Below are 25,311 nucleotides of genomic sequence, written 5' to 3'. Positions count from 1 at the left end.
TAAATAAGTGACCATTAACCACCCATATTTTACCTTGGAAAATCAACCAAATCTGATAAAGTAATTTACATTTTTCTGTGACATTTGCAGGTTTTGCTCTCAGGACAGTGACCAGCAAGTTATGTGGTTTCTCTTAAGCCTGAAATAGAAACACCACTGTAATCACCCAAAATAATGACTTGTTGTATAAGATTTTTCAGTCAGTTTCCCATTCCTGGATATTGGCCTTTGTGAATGTTTGTAAATTCCAAAATGTTCAGTGTGTATTGATTTATGCTGTCGTGACTCTAAAATGTGGGGAATTATGAGCCTCCAGGAGAGCTGAGGCTGGTGGCAATTAAGCAAAGAACAAATGCCCGTCTAAAGCAAGAGAGTTTGACAAGGCAAGGAGCCAATCCTTTGTTTTTTAAGTGGGAGAATGGTAACTAGCCTGTCTCTCCTTTGAGTTATGCAATGATTCTTTATAATCACAATTGACCTATTCCAAAAGGAGCAGATTAAAATAAATAAATAAATGTAACAAATTCATAAGAAAAGAACAATTGAATATTTAAATAATGGGTAAGTACATGAACAACCAGTTCATCAAAAATACTTATATGCAATAAAGTATGCCCCATCCTATTTGCACTTGAGAAATGCTCATTAACATGTCCATAAATTCCTATATTATAACTATCAAATTTGTAATGATTAGAAACTGTTGACAGGTATAAATATCAGACACCACTACATGGTGTTGGTTAGTGGTGGAAGCAACAGGACTTGATTAGAGGATAGGAAGTCAGAATAACGAGGTAATAGTAGGAGGGCAGTAATGGTGAATAGAGCAATCCTTGGCCCCACCCTGCATAGTAAGTAATTTTAGAATGGATGTAGTCACAGAGGAGGGGCAATCTCTACGTATTAATTATACCAAATGACTAGGTGATGGAATTTGGAGTCAGTGTAGCCTAAAAGATACCCATCATGTAATTAATTAATTAATTAATTAATTAACCCAACCAATATCTATTGAGAGTTTCCCATGTGCCAGCTATTAATAGGTGCAACAAAACTCAAATTGTTTTGAACCTTTCCTTATAAAGATTAGATTTGCACAGTGATCTATTTTACAGACTTCTTGGTGCACAGCATTCTAAGGTGGATAAATGAATGATTAACATTTATTGTGTACCTATTGTTTCCAAAGGAAAAACAACTGAAGCTCAGAAAGACCAACTAATAGGCCAGGCTACACTGCCAGCAAAGGATAGAGCCAGATTAGACCTCCATCTGGCTTCAAAGACCCTATATTGAGTACTCCACCATATTGACTGTCTCATTAAAATATTATATGAAATCACTAAAACGTGCAAAAATATAAATTCTGTATTTTATGTATGATAATTTAAATATAAGTAAGAAAGTGAAAATGACAGAAGTTAGTTGAACAGTTATTAAATTCACAGTAAAATTGTGCATTAGCACTTTATAGGTGGCTTAAACTGTAATGTTCCAGAGGTACTGTCGCGTCCACTTTTGTCCCAAATCCTCATAGCTATTTTGGAAGATTTTAAGACAAAGCAGGCTATCAATTTCTCAAGCAACTGCCTAACAAGATTAAGGAAAATGTTAACAAGTCATATTACCTCAACTTGTTGAAAAATTGGTAGAAAGTTATAGGCACAGCTGGCCATACACATTGGAGAATAATGGCATGATGACGTGTGGACAACTATTAGTCAAATAAGCACCTGATGACAGAGATAACAGATTGTCCTTTACATACTGGAAAAGTCTAGATAGGCCCCATACTCTTTTAGAGGTACTGAGCTGAAATCTGCACATAAATATATATCATACAGTGAACATTATTGAGCAGCAGCATTTAAACATTTCCATATAACAAAACCCCAAGAGCTGAGATGATTTTGCTCAAGGTCATCTATGCCAGTCAGTGCTAAAACTGGGTTCAGAGCAGAATCTTCAGAATCCATTCAGGATTCTTGTAGCAGTAGCATATGCTTTCTCTGTAAGAAAAAAATACATACGTATAGATGAAATATATGTATTTTATATTGTATTTTTTATTTAAATGAGAATGAGTATCCCTTATACATTGAAAATACACTTTGATGAATATGGTCTGCAGAATAAAGAAGATTATAAATGATTTTTAATGTCCAAAAGCATTTGGATCTATTAAAAAGGTTACTTAACACATGAATACATGATGAATTCATAACCGGAAAATATAGATTTTCGACTTTAAAGATTCACACCACATATTCACTCTCTAAACCAGTGATTCTTAACATTTTAGGGACATAGACTCTTTTAGAATTGGATGAAAGCTCTGGAAATTTTTCCAAGAGAAGTGCACTTATAGACAAAATTTAACATATATCAGAAGGTTCACGGACTCCCCCAAAACCCATCCATGAAACCAAAGATGTCAAAAGCTCAATCTCAGTTAATGGCAAAATGATTTTCTGGCAAAATGAGACTCCTTAGTCAAGTAGTTAGGGAATGATTACTTTTATTAACATGTATTGATGATATAAAAACAGATAAAAATAATTGCTCCCTACATGGAATACTTAGGATTTTTGTAAGATGTGTGTACATGGGAGAAATGAGAGGCTTGTCACAGAGAAAGCAAATGAGGATTTGAAAAATAATCCCAACAGAACAAATTAATACTCGTTTCTGAATGGAGATTGTTTTAAGAGGAATATTGATGAATACTTTAATAATCAAGTCTCTCGGGTATTGAGATTTCATTCCCCCTCACCAAATGGTTTCATACCTATTTGATTTCCAACAGCTTTTAATGCTTATAGCTTTCAAGGAGCTGAGATTACAGAGGTTTCCAGAAATAAGTATGCTCTGTTCCTAACTATAGCTTGACTCTGACCACTAAGTTGGATTAAATCCCATTGGAAACTTAAAATATATTTTACTTCCCCAAAATAAGGCTATGGCCTGATAGTTACCAAATCACTAGATTCTCCTTTCTTCTTTTCCTTTGGAACCTACTATGGCCCTGCTTGACCTTCTCAATCTTATAAATCTCATGGTAAGAAATAAAATAAAGGGGCTTGATGCTAATAAGCAGTGTCTTTTGAGTGTCTAAGTAAAAAAGCATTTTCTGATCATTGTAGATGTCCAGTGATGAGGTAGCTCCATTGAGAAGTAATGAGATCTTTGTCTCTAGACTGGATTCAATGGGGGCCATTGTACAGGGGCCTCAAAAAGCGGGTGGTTTGTATGATTTCCTTTCATACCTGAGTCTTTGATTCTAGGTCAAGGCCAAGGAGTGTGCAGAGGTCAGAAGTCAGAATTCCAGAAGTCAGAATTAGTAAAGTTTTAAAGGAGTGCGGTACGGGAGATTGGGTGGCTCAGTTGGTTAAGCGTCTGTCTCTTGGTTTCGGCTCAGGTCATGATCTCATGGGTCATGAGATCGAGCCCTGCATTAGGCTCCATGCTCAGTGGAGAGTCTGCTTGAGGATTCTCTCCCTCTGCCCCTCCCCCTACTTGCCCTCACTCACTCTGTCTCTAAAATGAATAAATAAAATTTAAAAAATAAAATAAAGGAGTGCAGTAGTCTCCATTATCAGACAGAGAATCCAGGTAGAACTTGTTGGTTGAATAAAAGGGATGGGTAAAGACGGTGGTGGTTGTGGTGGTGCCAGCAGTGGGGTAGAGGATGACAATAGTAACATTTTCATTATATGTGATAGTTTATAAAGCACCTTCACATTTATTACCTTGTTTATATGAGGGGAAATGAACCAGCCCAGGAATAGCCCCCAACGAAGGGCACACTTAAATCTATTTTCTCAAGTATGGAAAAGTGAAGGAACTGAAGTCACTGATGAATTCTGACAAGCATACTGAGAGGAGTTGTATGTCCTATGTGCTTGAATCAGAGTTGTATTCTGTGTTTACTGTCCTTTACACAGGCATGACCATTGCAATTCTTCATACTTGTTCATCTGGGTTGAGTTTCTCCAGATTACTCTAACTTTCACAAATGTCTTCTATTAAATGTATTTTTAGGTTTTGTTTCCTCTGTATTTGGCTTCACTTAATATGTGATTTCATCTGCTTCCTGTCTTTCTGTTAAAAATGTTTTACTGTTAAAAATGTTTTACAATGCATTTGTGGTTTTTGTCATATATGTATTATGTATATAAATATATATAGAAGTATTTATATTTCTATCAAGTAAAAATAGGAATATAGGAATATAGAAAGAGGTAGGTATAAATATAAATGACATGGATGGATAGATACACAGATGTGATCCAGATGCAAATATAGAAACAGATACAGGCATACTTATAGATTCTGCCATTTCATCAGATGGGATTTGGGAGAGGAGGGAAAAATGTGTTCAGTTCATCATCACATTCCATTACACCACTTTCTCCCTTCTCTCCTTTAATGTTTCTTTTTGTTGGGTGTTGCGTTCATTTTTAAATGCAGCTTAAATACAATTTTTGCATTATGACATAATTTTATTTCAGAACAGCTTTCATTGTTTTATTGCCTTAATCATAGAACATTTAAATGTGACTTTTTCAAGTTTGCAATTTTCTTCGGAATTAAAAAGTATTGTTAAATGAAAGAAGTATTAGAAATGTCAGTGTTCGAAGTCCTGCAGATCTGCAGGTTTTGTTTTAAACAATTTTCTTGTCACTGTTGCTGTGACTACTAAACTTAGGGATAATTGGTTTAATTTTAAGTCCAGCACAGCTCTTCCTCACACTCTTTCTCTTTAGTACAAATTTAATAGACACAACTGCAAGCCGTTATAGAAAAGACATGTTTTAGGAAAAACTCATTTTTGTCTCTAGGTTATGTAACCTACAAGCACAAAAATAGAAAAATTAAACAGTTCAAGCAAAAGGCACTTCTGTCTGTTTTCTGTGTATCTCAGGTGAAATAGTCTATCCCTTTTTATTCAATTTAATATATAACATGTACAGATATAATGATTTCTAATTTATTAGCATGAATAACACTAATAATGTCAGTTTGCATAAGGAACAATTCCATGAAAACAAGAAAGAAAGTCAATGATACTGTAGAATTCTCTCTAGTCTGTGGGTGGAGAAAACCTAATTCATGGTAAATTACATAGCCTCATAAATTGATAGCTTTAGGAATGATTATATAATTTTTCTCCAAACTGGGACACTTTGGAGAGTAAAAAGAGACACTATCATAATTATACCAGTTGAACAGACATAAACTGAAAGTCTCCTGGTGAAAATGAAACATTGGTTACCATTGGTAGGGTCATACCTTCAGGTTCACTGCATCAAATTTAATTCACATAGGGGCTTACCATCACAGATCACTTGGTGATCAATGCAGATTAGCTCTTTCAAGAAGATAGGAATATATGCCTAAGAGGATCTATCAAAGGAAAGTCATATTGTGTTCTCTGCGAATCATGAGAAAGGTTGAAATAATTCAATAATAACCAAAACCAGATCATCAAATTATTCACTTGATGCTAGTGGTATACCTATATTATTGAACTTTTTAAAAAGAGTCTAACTGTGGGGATGCCTGAGTGGCTCAGTTGATTGGGCATCTGCCTTCAGCTCAGTTCATGACCCCAGGGTCCTGGGATCGAGTTCTGCATTGGTCTTCTTGCTCAGCGAGGAGCCTGTTTCTCCCTCTGCCTTCAGCTCCCCCTGCTTGTGTGCTCTCTCTCTCTCTTGCTGACAAATAAATAAATAAAATCTTTAAAAAAAAAGATCCTAACTATGAAATGTAGCATAAAAGTAATGTATTTCATAAATATGTAGAGTTTAAGGGAAAAAAAATTGTCAGATATCCACCACTACTATAAAGAATAGAACATTTCCACTTTCTGTAAAGTCCCCTGGATTCCCTTCCCTAACCGTACACTCCCTACCTCCCACAAGACACTGCTGTCTTGAACTTTGTTTTAATCTTTCCTGGGCTTTCTTTATTTTACCACATGAGTTTTTTTTTTTTTTTTTTTTGGACTCTTTACCACCGCACTGCAGTGTTTTAGATTTGCGGCAATGTAGATCAGTCTTGTGGATGCTGCTGACTTCCCTCCATTCAACTTTTTTTTTATTAACATATAATGTATTATTTGTTTCAGAGGTACAGGTCTGTGATTCATCAGTCTTACACAATTCACAGCGCTCCCCATAGCACATACCCTCCCCAATGTCTATCACCCAGCCACCCCATCCCTCCCACCCCCAACCACTCCAGCAACCCTTGGTTTGTTTCCTGAGATTAAGAGTCTCCTATACTTTGTCTCCCTCTCTGGTTTCATCCTGTTTCATTTTTCCCTCCCTTCCCCTATGATCATCTGTCTTGTTTCCCAAATTCCTCATATCAGTGAGATCATATGGTACTTGTCTTTCTCTGATTGACTTATTTCGCTTAGCATAATTATACCCTCTAGTTCCATCTTTGTCATTGCAAATGGCAAGATTTCATTTTTTGATGGCTGCATAATATTCCATTGTGTATATATACCCCATCTTCTTTATCCATTCAGCTGTTGATGGACATCTAGGCTCTTTCTATAGTTTCGCTATTGTGGATATTGCTGCTGTAAACATTGGGGTGCACATAGCCCTTCAGATCACTACATTTGTATCTTTGGGGTAAATACCTGGTAGTGCAATTGCTGAGTCATAAGGTAGCCCTATTTTCAACTTTTTGAGGAACCTCCATACTGTTTTCCAGAGTGGCTGCACCAACTTGCATTCCCACCAACAGTGTAGGAGGGTCCCCCTTTCTCTGCATCCTTGCCAACATCTGTCGTTTCCTGACTTGTTAATTTTAGCCATTCTGACGGGTGTGAGGGGTATGTCATTGAGGTTTTGATTTGGATTTCCCTGACACTGAGTGGTGTTGAGCACACAGATGTTGAGTGATGTGTCTGTTGGCCATTAGGATGTCTTCTTTGCAGAAATGTCTGTTCATCTCTTCTGCCCATTTCTTGATTGGATTATTTGTTCTTTGGGTGTTGAGTTTGATAAGTTCTTTATAGATTTTGGATACTAGCCCTTTATCTGATATGTCATTTGCAAATATCTTCTCCCATTCTGTCAGTTGTTTTTTGGTTTTGTTGACTGTTTCTTTTGCTGTGCAAAAGCTTTTTATCTTGATGAAGTCCCAGTAGTTCATTTTTGCCCTTGCTTCCCGTACCTTTGGCGATGTTTCTAGGAAGAATTTGCTGCAGCTGAGGTCGAAGAGGTTGCTGCCTGTGTTCTCCTTTAGGATTTTGATGGACTCCTGTCTCACATTTAGGTCTTTCATCCATTTTGAGTCTATTTTTGTATGTGGTGTAAGGAAATGGTCCAGTTTCATTCTTCTGCATGTGGCTGTCCAATTTTCCCAACACCATTTGTTGAAGAGACTATCTTTTTTTCCATTAGATATTCTTTCCTGCTTTGTCGAAGATTAGTTGACCATAGAGTTGAGGGTCCATTTCTGGGCTCTCTATTCTGTTCCATTGATCTATGTGTCTGTTTTTGTGCCAGTACCGTACTGTCTTGATGATTACAGCTCTGTAAAAGAGCTTGAAGTCAGGAGTTGTGATGCCACCAGCTTTGCTTTGCTTTTTCAACATTCCTCTGATGTCTTTTTTGGTTCCATAAAAATTTTAGGATTATTTGTTCTATTTCTGTGAAAGAAAGTTGATGGTATTTTGATAGGGATTGAATTAAATGTGTAGATTGCTCTAGGTAGCATAAACCTTTTCACAATATTTGTTCTTCCAATCCATGAGCATGGAATGTTTTTCCATTTCTTTGTGTCTTCCTCAATTTCTTTCATGAGTATTCTATAGTTTTCTGAGTACAGATTCTTTGCCTCTTTGGTTAGATTTATTCCTAGATATCTTATGATTTTGGGTGCAATTGTAAATGGGATTGACCCCTTAATTTCTTTTTCTTCTGTTTTGTTGTTGGTGTATAGAAATACAACTTATTTCTGTGCATTGGTTTTACATCCTGACACTTTACTGAATTTCTGTATGAGTTCTAGCAGTTTTGGGGTGGAGTCTTTTGGGTTTTCCACATAAAGTATCATATCATCTGCAAAGAGTGAGAGTTTGACTTCTTCTTTGCCAAGTTGGATGCCTTTTATTTCTTTTTGTTGTCTGATTGCTGAGGCTAGGACTTCTAGTACTATGTTGAATAGCAGTGGTGATAGTGAACATCCCTGCCATGTTCCTGACCTTAGGGGAAAAGCTCTCAGTTTTTCCCCACTGAGAATGATATTCGCTGTGGGTTTTTCATAGATGGCTTTTATGATATTGAGGAATGTACCCTCTATCCTTACACTGTGAAGAGTTTATTTTTTTCTTTTTTTTTATTATGTTATGTTAGTCACCATACATTACATCATTAGTTTTTGATGTAGTGTTCCATGATTCATTGTTTGCATATAACATATAACCCAGTGCTCCATTCAGTATGTGCCCTTTTTAATACCCATCACCAGGCTAACCCATCCTCCCACCCCCCTTCCCTCTAGAACCCTCAGTTTGTTGAAGTGTTTTAATCAAGAAAGGATACTGTACTTTGTCAAATGCTTTTTCTGCATCTATTGAGAGGATCATTTGGTTCTTGTTCTTTCTTTTATTAATGTATTATATCACACTGATTGATTTGCAGATGTTGAACCAACCTTGCAGCCCAGGAATAAATCCCACTTGATCGTGGTGAATAATCCTTTTAATGATGTGTTGGATCCTATTGGCTAGTATTTTGGTGAGAATTTTTGCATCCATGTTCATCAGGGATATTGGTCTGTAATTCTCCTTTTTGATGGGGTCTTTGTCTGGTTTTGGGATCAAGGTAATGCTGGCCTCATAAAATGAGTTTGGAAGTTTTCCTTCCATTTCTGTTTTTGGAGCAGTTTCAGAAGAATAGGTATTAATTCTTCTTTAAATGTTGGGAAGAATTCCCCTGGAAAGCCATCTGGCCCTGGGCTCTTGTGTGTTGGGAGATTTTTTGATTACTGCTTCAATTTCCTTACTGGTTATGGGTGTGTTTAGGTTTTCTATTTCTTCCTGGTTCAGTTTTGGTAGTTTATATGTCTCTAGGAATGCATCCATTTCTTCCAGATTATCTAATTTGCTGGCATATAGTTGCTCATAATATGTTCTTGTTTGTATTTCTTTGGTGTTGGTTATGATCTCTCCTCTTTCATTCATGATTTTATTTATTTGGGTCCTTTTTCTTTTTGGTAAGTCTGGCCAGGGGTTTATCAATCTTATTAATTCCTTCAAAGAACCAGCTCCTAGTTTCGTTGATCTATTCTACTGTTCTTTTGGTTTCTGAAATTCATTGATTTCTGCTCTGATCTTTATTATTTCTCTTCTCCTGCTGGGTTTAGGCTTTATTTGCTGTTCTTTCCCCACCTCCTTTAAGTCTAGGGTTAGGTTGTGTATTTGAGACCCTTCTTGTTTCTTGAGAAAGGCTTGTATTGCTATATACTTCCCTCTTAGGACCACCTTTGCTGCATCCCAAAGATTTTGAACAGTTGTGTCTTCATTTTCATTTGTTTCCATGAATTTTTTTAAATTCTTTTTTAATTTCCTGGTTGACCCATTCATTCTTTAGTAGGATGCTCTTTAGCCTCCATGTATTTGAGTTCTTTCTGACTTTCCTCTTGTGATTGAGTTCTAGTTTCAAAGCATTATGGTCCAAAAATATGCAGGGAATGATCCCAATCTTTTGGTACTGGTTGAGACCTCATTTGTGACCCAGGATGTGATCTATTCTGGAGAATGTTCCACGTACACTAGAGAAGAATGTGTATTCTGTTGCTTTGGGGTGGAATGTTCTGAATATATCTGTGAGGTCCATCTGGTCCAGTGTGTCATTTAAAGCATTTATTTCCTTGTTAATCTTTTGCTTAGATGATCTGTCCATTTCAGTGAGGGGGGGGTTAAGTCCCCAGTATTATTGTATTATTGTCAATGTGTTTCTTTGATTTTGTTATTAATTGGCTTATATAGTTTGCTCCTCCCATGTTAGGGGCATAGATATTTAAAATTGTTATATCTTCTTGTTGGATAGACCCTTTAAGTATGATATGGTGTCCTTCTTCATCTCTTATTATAGTCTTTGGTTTAAAATCTAGTTTGTCTGATGTAAGGATTGCCACCCACCTTTCTTTTGATGTCCATTGGCATGGTAAAAGTTTTTCCACCCCCTCACTTTAAATCTGGAGGTGTCTTTGGGCCTAAGATGGGTCTCTTGCAGACAGCATATCGATGGGTCTTGTTTTTTTTATCCAATCTGATACCCTGTATCTTTTGGTTGGGGCGTTTAGCCCATTTACATTCAGGGTAACTAGTGAAAGATATGAATTTAGTGCCACTGTATTGCCTGTAAGGTGACTGTTACTGTATATTGTCTCTGTTCCTTTCTGGTCTATGTTACTTTTAGTCTCTCTCTTTGCTTAGAGGACCCCTTTCAATATTTCTTGTAGGGCTCGTTTGGTGTTCACAAATTCTTTTAGTTCTTGTTTGTCCTGGAAGCTTTTTATCTCTCCTATTTTCAATGACAGCTAGCTGGATATAGTATTCTTGGCTGCATATTTTTCTCGTTTAGTGCCCTGAATATATCATGCCAGTCCTTTCTGGCCTGTCAGGTCTCTGTGGATAGGTCTGCTGCCAGTCTAATGTTTCTCCCTTTGTAGATTACAGACCTCTTGTCCTGAGCTGCTTTCAGGATTTTCTCTTTGTCTCTGAGACTTGTAAGTTTTACTATTAGATGTCGGGGTGTTGATTTTGAGGGGTGCTCTCCCTCCTGGATTTTGATGCCTGTTTCCTTCCCCAGATTAGGGAAGTTCTCCACTATAATTTGCTCCAATATACCTTCTGCCCCTCTCTCTCTTTCTTCTTCTTCTGGGATCCCAATTATTCTAATATTGTTTCATCTTATGGTATTACTTATCTCTCAGATTCTCCCTTCGTGATCCAGTAGTTGTTTATCCCTCTTTTTCTCAGCTTCTTTATTCTCCATCATTTGGTCTTCTATATCAGTAATTCTCTTTTCTGCCTCATTTATCCTAGCAGTTAGAGCCTCCATTTTTTATTGTACCTCATTAATAGCCTTTTTGATTTTGACTTGGTTAGATTTTAGTTCTTTTATTTCTGCAAAAGGGATTCTCTAGTATCTCCTATGCTTTTTTTCAAGCCCAGCTTGTATCTTTATAATCATCGTTCTGAACTCTGGTTCCGACATCTTACTAATGTTGGTATTGATTAGGTCCCTGGTGTCAGTACTGCCTATTGTTCTTTTTTTTTGAGGTGAGTTTTTCTGTTTCACCATTTTGTCCAGAGAAAATAGATGAATGAGAGAACAAAATGCTAAAAGGATAACAACGACCCCAGAAAAATATACACAGAACAAAGCAGCAGAGACCAAAACTGGGGGCATAAGAAAGGAAAAAAAAAAAGAATATGATCAGGCTGGTGAATAGAACAAAGCCACACACTAGATTTTGGGTATATTTTGGTTTGTTAGAAGAAACTGCCTCCCAAAATTTTAAAGAAAAAATACATATATATATATATATATATATATATATATATATATATATACACAAAAATAAGGGTAAATACCTGAAGGGATGGAATATGAGTGTAAAGATGAAAATTTTAAAAGACTTTAAAAAAGGAATCGATAAGACACTGGTTGAAAAAGGGAAGAAAAAAATTTTTAAAAATGAGAGAATGTCATCAGGTGGGAGACTAGAACAAAGCCATACACTAGATTTAGGTTATATTTTGGTCTGTTAGAAGAAACTGTATCCCAAAATTTTAAAGAAAGAAAAACTTATATATATACAAAAAATAAGCTTAAATACAATGAAGGGATAGAATAGACTGTAAAAATGAAAATTAAAAACATTTTAAAAAAGGAATTGGTAAGATGTTGGTTGAAAAAGGAAAGAAAAAAAGTTAAAAATAAAATAGGAAAAGAAAAAATAAAGATAATTTTTAAAAATTAACTTTGAAAGACTAAAGATTCATGGGAAAAAAGCCATGAATTCTATGTGCTGTATTCCCCTAGCGCTGGAGTTTTGCAGTTCTCATTGATTAGGTAAACTTGGTCTTGCCTGGATGTTCTTGCTCATCTTCTGGGGGAGGGACCTGTGACAGTGGTTCTCAGATGCCTTTGCCGGAGGCGGAATTGTCTCGCCCTTGCTGGATCCAGGCTAAGTAATCTGCTCGGATTTGCTCTTGGGAGCTTTTGTTCCCTGCAAGCTTTCCATACAGCTTTGGAGGACAAGAGTGAAATGGCAGCCTCCCAATCTCCACCCCAGCGGAGCCGAGAACTCAGGGCCCAACTCCTCAGTGCACCCCCAGAGAAAAGCAGTCAATCACTCCTGTCTCCCCAGTCTCCAGCCACACTCCGTGCTCACCCGGCCTGTGACTGAGCATTTCTATCTCTGGCACACGACCCGTGTGGAGTCTCCACACCCAGCAGATCCCTGCAGTGTGCTCCTGTGCCGTTCCTCCTGGGGGAGGAAGGGGAGTCTGCCCGGATCTGCTACTTGTTGGGTCCCTCTGGAAGAGCAGTGGCCCAACTGTGCCGCAGATCATGGATTATGGCAACCCCAAGCTGAGAGCCCGCGCCTCGGCTCCATCTCTGCAGCCGGCTTCCCCGCTCCAATACCTGGGAGCTCTGCCACACTCAGGCACGCCTGGGCTTTCTGTGACCCCGAGGTCCTGCAACCACACTGTCCCAGAGAGGGTTCCACCCCCAACTTAGCCACTAGAGCGACATCCCTCAGTGGAGCAGCCTTCTAAAAGTTCTCATTTTGTGCTCCGCTGTTCTATCACTTGCCGGTAGCTGGCTCCCTTGCCCTGTGGTCTATCTTCCCAAATATCGCCTCAGATTCATTTCTCCACACCTTCTATCTTCCAGAAAGTGGTCGCTTTTCTGTTCATAAAATTGTTGCTATTCTTTTGTTCGATCTCCTGTTGAGTTTGTAGGTGTTCAGAATGGTTTGATACCTATCCAGCTGAATTCCTGCCACTCCGCATCTTGCTCCTCCCACCTACCACATGAGCTTTTATCCCTAGGAAATATATTGATTTTTTTTTTTTTTGCTTTGTTTGCCTAGTTTTAAATTCATTTAAGTTAAATCATGCTGTCCTCTTTTTGCTCCACATTAAGTTTGAGTTCATCTTTGTTGATGCTTTTAGCATTAATACATTGATTTTCACTAATGAATGATATTTGTTAGTTTGACTATGCCACAGTTTATATATCTATTCTGTTAGATGGGCATTTTTATTTTCTCCAAATTTTGCCTATTTTGAACAATGCCTTCATGAGTATTACCACACATGGGGCTTGATTCACAGTTTTCTAAACACACTTAGGGGTGGAATTAGTGAATCATAATTTTACTATATGATGCCAAAGCTGTTTCACAGTAGTTGCAACAATTACTGGCACCAACACTGTAATAAAAGCTCCTGTTGCTCTTTGTCCTTGTCAGCACTTGTATTATCCAATATTTTTATTTTTACCAATCCAGTGAATTAAAGTAACAGCACTTTATATTTCATCCTAAAGTCTGAAATGTCTTTTCATGGGTCTATTTACCTTTCATTTTCACCTTGGTAAAAGATCCTCTAATGTCTTTTTTTTTTATTGGAGGATTATTAACTTTTTGATAATTTTAAAAGAGAGTATTGATATTGTCAGTAAGAATCCATTTTCTGTTCTCTGTGTTGCATCATTCCCCACTTGGCTTATTTTTATTTTATTCCTTATACTATATTTTAATGAAGAGAAAATTTTAGTTTGATTCTGAGATTGATGGCTAGCTTTTTTTATTTACAACTTTTTAAAGAAATCTGTAGGTAATAAATATATTCTTATATTTTCTTCTAAAAGTTTTAAAGTTTACATTTCATACTGAAGTCTTTAACTAGAACTTACTGTGTGATTGCTATAAGATAGGAAATTGTTTTCTTTTGTTTCTTTTCTCACATAGAAAATAATGATCTTAGCATAATATATTACTAGTTCATACTTTATTCTCTCATGTGCAGATAATTCATTTCATTCATTGTTTTGAATTCATTGTATTATCTTAATCATGTGTCAGTTTTCCATACATGCATGAGTGTAATTCTGAGGGGTTGTTTTTTTGTTTGTTTGTTTTTCTGTTCCAGAGTTAAATTATTCTGTTTTAATAGCTAGAACTTTTAACATCACCTAAGCTACTCATGGCTCTTTGCTCTTCTGTGTGAATTTTATAGATTGTCAGGTTTCTGAAAATCTTTTAATTTATTCTTGGAATTCTATTGAGTCCATTGATAAATTTAGAGATAATTGAAATTCAGTTCTGAATTGATTAGTCAAAAGTTCTAGTTTTTGAGTCAGTTTAAGTAATTTTAATTTTTTTAGTAACTTGTTAACTTAACCAACATTTTCATGTTTGTTGACATAAAATTTATCATAACATTTTCTTATTAGTTCTCAATTTTGGCAGCATCTGTAGTTATTTTACCTGTTTTTATTCCTAAAATGTGAGAGTTTTTTCTTTTTAGACTTGCCAGGTATTTGTCAATTTTATTAGTCTTTTTTCATGACCTTGTTGAGTCTATTTTATCTTCATTCTCAAATTCACTAATTTCTCTTCTTGTTTTTATTTTCTTCTCTTACTTTGAATTTGTTGTATTATTCTTTAGCTTATTGGTTGATTGCTTAGCTTATAATTTTAGTTTTTCTTTTTAAAATTGAGCATTTAGCTGTTAATTTCCCTCTAAATACTGCCTTAACTACAAACCATAAATTCTGATAAGCTATATTTTTATTTATTTTATTAATTTATTTTAAAATAATTTTTAATTTCTTTAATGATTTCCTTTTTGTCCATGGGTTATTTAGTTGTGTGTGTTTCAATTTATAAATTCTAAGTTTTGTTAGGCATCTATTTGTTATTCATTTGTAACTTTATTTTTATTGATTCTTTGGAATTAATTTAGACTTCTTTTATGGACTAGAACATTATCAGTTGTCATAAATGTCCCATTTGTGGTTGAAAAGAATGTATAGTCTCCAGTTGTGGGGTACAGCATTTTGTATTCAAATATCCATTTTTATTTACTTCTTACTGCTTGATCTGTTGATTACTAAGTTGTGTTTAAATCTCTGATGGCAAATTTGATGGCATTTATACTTGTAGTTCTGACCATTTTTATTTATTTAGCAGTTTAGAAGTGTGACAGGTATCTGGTGCTCTGAGCCTTTTATCACTAGCTAATGACCCAGTTTATTTCTAGTAATACTTTTTACCTTAAGATAGATTTTTCTCTGATACTAATATAGCTGAAACCATTTTATTAGGTTTGGCATTTGCTTGGTATGTCTTTTTTTGCCAATCCTTTACTTTCAATTTTTCTGCATCTTTGTGTTTTAGGTATGACTTTCATAAAAAACAGATATTTGAATTTTTTATACCACTTTAACAAACTTTTCCTCTGGAAAATTTAGTACATTTGCACAGATTATGATTGCTGATATAGATTCACTTCCCCCCCTTTTTTTTTGCTTATTTATCACATTTTTTTCATTATTTCACTGTGTGTATGTTCTTGTTTCTATCCATGTCCTCTTTTAGATTGTGTTGGATTTAGTTTTATTTCTATTGATTTGGTTTGGTTTGGTTTAGTTTTGTTTTATTTATTTTTCTTCACTAGCTTGGAAATCATTCTCTTTTTATTTTTTTAAGTTACATATTTAAATGAAGTCTAAAATTAATATCTTTACTCTTCTCTCAAACAGTAAAATATTGTAGAAGATTTTAACCCCAACTATTGTTTGAGATTTAGTTGTATGTTGTTGTTGTTGTTTTTTAACATTGACGAAGAAAACATTATTTTTGTTGATTTTCAGGAAAGTTATTTTTAAATTTACCCAAAAGCTTAGCATATTCTCTGCTCACCATTTCTCCTTGCATCTCATACATTCCTCTAAGATCCATCCTTTTGAAGGAGACCTTTTAGAAGTTTCTTTAGTGATGATCAATTGGAAGTAGCTCTCTCAGCTACAATTCACTTAAAAATGTCTTTGTTTTGGTCTCATTCTTGAAAAATTCTTTTGCTGGAATTATAATTATAGGCTAAGATTTTCTTTCTGTACTTCAAAGTATTATCCCATTCTCTTCTGGCTTAATTGACATTCTATTATGTATAGGAATATATATAATATAATCTGCCCACCCTCCCCAATTGCTTTTAATATCTTCTCTTTACTTTTGATATTTTACAGTTTCATGTAATTGGCATATTACATCTGTTCTGAAAATGTTTCTATTTTCTCTTCCAAGATTATGTCTTTCACATTTTATCTAATCTTTATTTTTATAAATTGAAAAGGTATATGATAGGTCTTATCAGTTTATCCTCTGCTTTTGACAACTTCTTTCATTTTTTTTTTGTTTCTTTCAGTCTATATCCTGAATAAGTTTCTGAGATATCTCTTCCATTTCACTTTGTCTCTTCAATTTTGTCTAATCTCACAGTTCTTAACCACGAGTAATTTTGTCCACCGAGGGACATTTGACAATGTCTGGAGGAATTTTTCATTGTCACAACCTGATGATTGCTACTAGAATCTCCTGAGTAGATACCGGAAATGCTGATAAGCATCTCATAATACATAGTGTACCCTTCATAAAATAAGGAATTATCTGGCCCAAATGGTCAATAGTGCTGAAGTTGGAAAAAATGTGATCTAATCTGTGTTTTAATCTATACACTGAGTTTGAAATTTCAAGTGCTACTTTTTATTTGTAGAAGTTTTATTTGATTCTTGTTTTAAAAGTGCCTGGTCAACTTTGATAACCTAATTCTTCATCATACTTGTATCATTCATAGAATACCCACATTAATCTTTAAATATATTCAATACACTATAATTCCAATAATTGCTGTCTTTGTGGGTTTGATTCTATACTTTGTTTCTTCTCTTACTCATGGTGGATTTTTTAAATGTATTTTTTATGTGAACTTAACTTCTTAGAACTTTATCAGTAGGAATTCCTTAAGACCTGTGTTAAAAGCAGTGTTATTTAGTGGACCACAAAATCATCATCATCTGTGAGCATGTTTGAAATGCACATTTTCAGACCCTCAACAGATCTACTGAATCAGAATCTCTGGAATGAGAACAAAAACAATCTATTTTTTTTTCTATATTCCCAGGTGACTCTAATGCACACTCAAGTTCGAAGATTTGAGAAGTACTGATTTAAAGTATTCCTCCAGAAAGGATTTCCTTTCTCAAGCATCTGGAAACACCACCAACTTAAGACCATTTTTAAACTCATTTTGGTGGTCAAGGAGCATAGAAATAGTGCCCATTCTAGTCCAAAATTATACAAGAATGTGGGATTTTTAAATGAGAGTTCTCATAAAAGAATCACTTTTTTTTTTTTTTTCCTGTTTTACCCAGAGCCAAACCTAGTCAGGCAAGCCTACTTCTGTGGGGTAGATCTTTTTCCTATTCATCCACTGAAGGTGACTCCCACCTGGGATCTGGACTTTACATAGAGGTAAACGAACTGACCTCCTGCTCTGCTTGGGCCCAAACATTTAACTCATGGCCCATTGAAAACCCAGTGCCTCTGCTTAGTCGATAGAAACCCTCAGGGTAATTATTCCTATGCTAGCTCGCACCAGTCTCTGTTCTCCACCCAGAATTACACTTTCTTGTAGTTTCTACTATCCAATAGTCTATTATCTCATGTTAGAAACAAAAGCAAAAACAAGATGAAGAAATTAGGGGATACTTTGTCCAGTATTTTTAGATGTCTAAACCAAAGTAAGTTTGTTTTTACACCTAATCCATCATATTGTCAGAAGCAGAGGACTTCATTTGGTTTTTATAATACTTACCCAAAATATTAGTGTGATCTGAGTAACTGTTAAAACGGCAAGCCATCTAGACCATGTACTAAAAAATAATGCCTGCCTCTAGCCTGACAACTGAATGATTTCAGTTGCCCGCAGCTACTGTGGAAATGAGCAAGGGCAGATGCAGCTGGTCCATTACTTAATGATCTCAGCCAGGCAGAGAATTCAATACAGACTAAGTAATAAATACTGACGCACAAGCACATGCCCTCTAGCAAACGAGCTTCCAATGCACACTAGGACCCACAATAACTACCTAGTCCCACTGGTTTTAAGTAAGTAGGTATCTTGCACCAGCAAGGGCTTTATATTTTATTGTAGGCAATAAAAATATTATGTAATTCCCCAGGGGCTGACATAAAATATTCAGTCTTTTAAAACAGTTAATTCCTGTCCAGTGTTTTTATATGAGTTTTCAGAATTGGGACTTCTTCTCACATAATAAGTTTAGATATAGTTCTTCAGGGATAGGAATGTATTGCAATTATAGCCTTCAATTAACCATCGTATCTTGGTAACAATATTTTCTAAGTCCCCAGGTAAGATAAAGCATAGCTGTTTGAATTAGTGTTCCAATTCTCTCCTTCACTTTCATAAAGGAAACACTCAATATACATAATGATCTGATAAAATGCAGGGAAAAGTGACAAAGGAAGTCAAGGAAAGGTAGCCAACACTTGAAGTTTTCTCATTGCAGAATGTTAGAGAAAACCATGCTGCGTAATGACATTCTTAGAACATTTTGTAACTTTAACTGAACAGCTCTGTAGTCATTGCAGAGAATATCTTATATAAGAGCAAACCACGTGAAACTGTTAGTATTCAACTATTTTTGACCTTCAAGCTTACAAATTCCATATGATTTAATCTAATATTTCAGGTCAATCTAATCTTCCCAGTTAAAATTGATTCTTGCTTGTCTGAAACTGTGAAGTTATGCCATAATTGAATTGAAGCCACTCCGTGGCATTATGGAACATAAAAAGGTGATCTAACAGACATGCGAATAAGAAAGAAATTTACATAAGCCTACTTTTCTTTCAGGACCACCAGTAAAAATTCTCTGTGGTATACCAATGGTATCAAATTTTGTTTAGATATTCACTTTGACTATGCTCTGATACTCTGTGGTTCTTTTCATCCATGCAGCGTTCTTCTGATTCATTTTTCTCCATTTGTGCTGTTTTTCTCTGTGATGTGAATCCATCCTTATCCATTCTGTCATGTCTCCATTTTTTGCTGCTTCTTCAGATTGTGCTGAGCTATAAGAGGTAAGCTCCATCAAAAGAGGAAAAAATGACTCTTCTTTATGTCCAGGAAGAATCTGTTGTCCAAGGTATTCGATAACCCTGCCCCTAAAAATCAATACTTTCTAAACTACACTTTGAAAGGAACTTATAAGGGAAAAAATTCCCCATAGCCACATCCACCCTAGAATGCCTTGAATGCTCTTTCATACACAGTGTGATGTCAGTACTTACTGCTAAGTTTCTTCTACCAAGTTGCACAGTAGAGTCCTTAGCTTTGTAGAGTCCTCAACAACTCCCTCAATTGTCTGTACAATAACATATACTATAATACCCCCAGAAAGTGCTAGTATTCAGTGCCATCTTGACTATAGGGTTTCAAGCCTATTTTCACCCGCCAGGTTCATGAGGATTATAATTAAAAGGCAATATTTGAGTTACTCTATGTCCTCATTCCTTAATGCAGAGAGCGACATTTCCAAAAGTTACCTGGTTTCACAATTTACAATTTAACAATGGATCAAATTCATCAGATAATAATCACCTCTCCCTTTAAGATTGTGCTGCCGAGTTAGTGGGAATTATTTTCATATTGATCTCAATTCCATTTCCAAACTTTAGGATTTCCTAGGGCCGATAACTGGTGTAATATCAGAGTTTTATTATAACTCGTTTTTGAGAGCAGAAAATCGTAACTGCTTTTCATTCAAAATGCCCTGAGCTTCTTAAGCAAATAAAACCATTTTTTTTTTTTCTGAAGAAGGCAAGACAATCTACATGGGAATACTCACAAAGCACAGTTTGGATTTCTCATTCATCTGTTGTTAACCTTCTCATCATCATCTAAAGTTAATGGCAATAAAAAGATCCTCTGCCCCATACATTTGAGTGGGTTAACTTTCACCCTTGGTAATCCCGTAGGAGCCAGGGTCTATGACACAACGCTACCTCAGCAGTAATCCTGCCATTAAGCAATTAATCCCATTGCTTTATATTGGGAATGTGTCAAAATGTGATGGGCTAAGAATAAATTCACGTTTCTCACCTTGCCCTCCAGACTGCCATATGTTTTCAGAGACAGATGTTCAAGCCTTTTCCAGACACAGATTAGCATATCTGAGATGTTTAATTAAATAAATATTTAATACAAGAACAGAGTGTAGATATTTAATCTCTATGTTATGGTACCACAATATTGATAGGTTTGATGCAGAAAGTCATTTGACCCTCTGCAATCTCAAGTCTTTCTGTTCCCGTGACCTGCTACCAAATCTTAGCACCAATGTAGTGGATGATAGATTCTCATCATTAGTGTCCATTTTTTATTAATGATAGGTTCTCACTATTAGTGTTCATCTTGTATTCTGCCTTTTCATGTAGGTTAACTTTGTACATAGTAGCAATACGTCATATGCTTTGTGAAATTAAGTTCCTACATAAATATATTTCTTATTGGAATTCTTGATGGCTTCTTCTAAGTTGAGGACAATGAGAAAATGCTTAAAGGGTTAACTCACTTGAATCATTCAGTGTGCTTGAGATACTGTGGTACTCAAAGTATGAAGTAACCAACTCTGCCTAAGAAGAAAGAAATTAAGGAAGGCTTCTTAGAGGAGGTATTTTATTCTTAAAAGTGGGAATTTGCCAGATGGAAAAGGGGCTTAACAGCTCTGCAAATAATGGAAACAACACATGAAAATGTGTAAGATGTCATATTGGGGTGACTGTAACCAGTTTGATGCAGTTAGATCATAAAGTACTTGATAGAGGGATAGAAAGGGAGATGAACCAGATAACAAAGGTTGAGTTTCTTTATTCATGTTATTATTGAGGTGGATGGAGCCTATAATAAAATTTTAAATAGGAAAATGATGTGATCATATATCTGTGTTTTAGAGAATAACATTACATGACATTAATGTCCCATTTTTAAACAATGACTTTCTACATGCCTTCTAGAGATCATCTTTTGCCAAGATTTAGATGTACATAAATTAAGGCAGTGCAGATACTGAAGAGGAACTGACATAGATTTGGGCATTAGAGAGACCTGGTATTGAATCCTGTGGTCACCTCTTCCCAGCTGTATGATGGTAGAAAAATTATACTTCACTTTAAAAACATTGAAATGAAGATATTCTTTCTAGACCAGAACTTGTTATTATAATTAAGAATTACAACTCGTAAAAACTAATTGGCATGTAATTGATATGCTTCATATATTAGCCCCTATTTTAACATCGTGGATCAAGGCATTGTTAAGAACATTATTGTTTGAAATGATGGAAAGTGTTTCAGTTTGAAAACCTGTGGTTACTAATCAACTTATGGTTATTGGGTAACTCTGAGGTGATGCCTAATATTGTGATGTATTTTTTTTAAACTGGCACAAGTTAAAATACACATTAATTGTTGATGCGTGTATTTCTTTGTGACCTGTTGACCTTCTAGGGAAACTTCATGCTCCTTCCCTTACTTATTTATTTATTTAGCTTGTAAAGATTTCAGTAGGTAGCATATACTTACTATTTTCTGGGTATCAACTAAAAGTTGTTTCTTCTTTTATTTTTTTTTCAAATACATCTTGACATGACAGGATGGAACCAAATTTCTATTTTTCTGAAGAAATGCTCTGTTTTCCATTTATCAATTAAATCATTTCCTCTTTGTTGAACATTTTCAATTGAGACCATGCCTATTTAAGCAGAATTTGATCTGTTATTCATGACAAAGTCAGGAGAAAAAAGATTAACTCAACAAAATCTAATAAGGACTTCCTTTTCTTACTAGCCAAAAGGTGCAGAAACAATCGAAACAGAAACAGTACTTCTTTGGAGCATGTGGATGGTCATAAATAACAGATTATTGTTGGAACAAAATCACTCTTGACTCCCTTGATTAACATAAGACTGGTTCTAGAAATTGAATATTTGTTTGCTTCAGGTTAAAATTTTAGGTTTAACAAAAGGTTCATGTTGAAAAATTCCTTTGAAAATTGTCTCACTCTCGCATTCAAATCCCAGCTGCCTCTTAACTATGCAAAAAGAGAGTCATGAAATTACTTGAGATTCTTCAAAAGGGGAAAACTATAAACACAGAAATCTACTTAAAATGTCTAATTCTGCACTATCCCAATTTGTCTTCTGGAATTCATTTTCCAGAATTCCCACTACCATTAACCATGATACTACTCCCCTGGGAAATATGGCTAACCTAAATCAAGATATGGAGAGTAAAAGAACGAAGAGTACATAGTAATTCCCGTGAAGGTCAGCCTATTGTTCATTAATCCCACATCATTCTTTCCTTGACAACCGTCCTCAGGAAGCTCCTGTGGTAGCCAGAGCAGCTCTGTTCCTGGAATGTGCCCGGTTTGTTCACCGCTGTAACCGTGGCAACTGGCCAGAGTGGATGAAAGGGCATCACGTGAATATCACCAAGAAAGGCCTTTCAAGGGGCCGCTCCCCCATTGTGGGCAACAAACGGAACCAGAAGCTGCAGTGGAATGCTGCCAAGCTCTTCTACCAATGGGGAGACGTGAGCTTTTGATTTTCTTACATAAAAATTGGGGTGCTTGAGTGAAGTGAAGAAGGTAGTGTTTATGTTTGTTTGGGAGACAATTTATTAAGTGTCTGTTATGTACCAGGCACGGAACAAAACATCTTAGGGGAAAATAAACTTTAATTCATTTAATCTTCCCAATAAATTTATGAAGTTAGACATTATCTCCTCTGTCTCCTTCCTTGGAACTCTGTCTCCTCCCCCTTTACAAATGTACACATTCCCAGAATTTGTTATAATTTTTTTCCTGCATAACCTCCCCCAGGACTACATTTATTCCTGTATTTCCAACCTTAACCTGTATGCCGGTAGCACAGACTTCTCTATCCATAGCACCATTCAGATTCCAGGCCAACATTGCCAAATGCACTCCAGAGGCATTCACTTAATACCCTGAAACACAATCTGACCAAAGTAAAACTCTTCTTCCCATATAAATACACCCCGATCTGCAAACCTTCCTGAACTCTCTATTTTTATAAATGGTACCACCATTATCTAAGATGGCAGCCTTTGAACATAGGCCAACCTCCCTTCCCTTACTGACGCCACTCTTCCTTGCCACCAACGTCCTCTTAGGTCACATCTTCATTCCTTCTCATCTGGATGACTAAGATGGTTTCCTATTTGGTCTTCTTCCCACAGTCTCCCCCCATCTGACCCATCCTACACACTGTCAATAAAATGATCTCCATATGGCAGAGCCCACTTAAAAGCAGAACATTCATCCTTATCTCCTGGCTTCCAGACTTGCCCCCTCTAATTCATTCTCCAAGCTGCTCTCACAGTGATTAGGCTAAAATGCAAATCAGATGGTGTTTCTTACCCACTTAGAATGCTTCAGTGGCCCTCCTTTTCCCTTGGGATAAAACCCAAATTGCTTAGTCTGGCATCACTGCTCTCTCTTAGTATTCAAACCATACCAAGATTATGGATGTTGAAGTCAAATGAGCTAATATAGCTAAAAGACCATTTATCTCAATCCTTTCTGTCTAAGAGGTATTCAATGATAATAAGTTATTACATTCATTTTTTTTTAAAGATTTTATTTATTTATTCATGAGAGACAGAGAGAGAGAGAGAGGGAGGCAGAGGGAGAAGCAGGCTCCCAAGGAGCACGGAGCCCGATGCGGGACCCGATCCCAGGACTCCGGGATCACGACCTGAGCTGAAGGCAGACGCCCAACCATCTGAGCCACCCAGGCGCCCCTACATTCATTTTTGAAAGGATACATGGTTTGTGCATTTCTAGGCAGTTAACACAGAGTCTCTCAAATGAGTAAGGGTTTTCCCCCACTCACACATTACCCTTCATCCTTCTTTAGAATACAAAATGAAGTTCGGCTTCAAGAACTATGGGATCTAGTCCCAGTCTACCTTGCCAGCCTTCCTGCACATGATTTCCTCTCACAAAAGTGTGCTTCAACCATGTGGTTTACTTGTCAGTCTCTGAACACATCAGTGCACTTCCTCGATGGATCTTTTGGAACTCTCCTTCTGGAGTTTCCGCTCCTCCCCTTCCGCTTTAGCCAAAACACCAGTCCTTCAAAATCTACAGCAAAGAGACACTCTATGATTCTCTGACTGAATCAAATCTGTCCATCTTCTGAACTGTTTAAAGTGCTTTTTGTCTCTTTTGACATTTAATGTGTTATCCTGATGTGTTGTTGCCTCGCCAGGAGACTGTAAGCTCCTTGAGGGGAAGAGCCAAAAAACAGACACCCTGTATTTGAACCCCAGACCACAGCTTGCTTAGCCACCTTGAGCTAAGGTTTAAAATCTACTAGGGCACATGAAGCAAAGATACTGACATACTGTAACAATTTATTCAACTCTGTTTTATTTAATACCTAACAAATAACCTCACTTAATAAATATTTGATGAAGAAAAAAAGAACAAACCTATCCTCGAGGCATTTTTTAAGCCTTGGAAGAGACATGGAGCTCTAAATTATTATTTAGACATTTATTATTATCCCAGACAAGTTCGTTTTCTGAGCAACCCTTTAAGCTTTATGAACTGTGGATTTAATGTAAATTGCTTAGTGTCAACATCCTGGAATGATCGATGCAGATTTTTTTTTCCCCTTTGAATCTCACTATTAAGTTTGTTGGCTCCACTCCAGACTCATAATTGCATGTCTCCTTTAGAGAAGATCTCCAAAATAGTAACATCAGGACAAGGCTTTTTGTTGAGGTAGTAGTTTTTGTTTTTATATTTTGTTTCATTTGCTTAAAACTTCTCAGGGTAGTGCCTGAACTTTTAGGAAGTTGTGACACCTTTTTTACACTGCTTTCTTTCTCATGGATAGAGTTTTTGTTACTTGTCTCTTAATTCCAGAGTTTAAGGAGACCTTTTTGCTTCCAGATAGCCAAGACATTCAAACAACTTGTGTTTTCATTTGAAGACATATCCTTGTCAGTTTCCAGTAGAAAGTCTAATTTCATGCATGCCCAGAATCCAGCAACTTCTCTAAATATTTGAAAGAAGTAATACAGGAAGGAAGAATAAAATTAGCTGGAATGCACAGAGAAACCAAGCTGTCAAACCCC

General features: G+C 36.1%; 1 protein-coding gene across 5 annotated transcripts in view; it reads left to right on the top strand.

Moving 5' to 3' along the window:
• UNC80 (unc-80 subunit of NALCN channel complex) overlaps positions 1-25,311 on the top strand; it is a 225,172-nt gene that overhangs the window by 85,938 nt on the left and 113,923 nt on the right. For all 5 annotated transcript variants that reach the window (XM_028112210.2, XM_088022040.1, XM_028112209.2 and 2 more), the window contains exon 23: positions 22,522-22,734. In XM_028112210.2, coding sequence (XP_027968011.1) covers positions 22,522-22,734 — 213 coding nt within the window. The remainder of the gene's footprint in view (positions 1-22,521; positions 22,735-25,311) is intronic.

Source organism: Eumetopias jubatus, unplaced genomic scaffold (genome assembly GCF_037043125.1).
Source record: "Eumetopias jubatus isolate StellerSeaLion01/CBP00866 unplaced genomic scaffold, mEumJub1_p1.0 scaffold_3, whole genome shotgun sequence".
Taxonomy (NCBI): Eukaryota; Metazoa; Chordata; class Mammalia; order Carnivora; family Otariidae; genus Eumetopias; species Eumetopias jubatus.
This window is presented reverse-complemented; position numbering and strand designations above follow the sequence as displayed.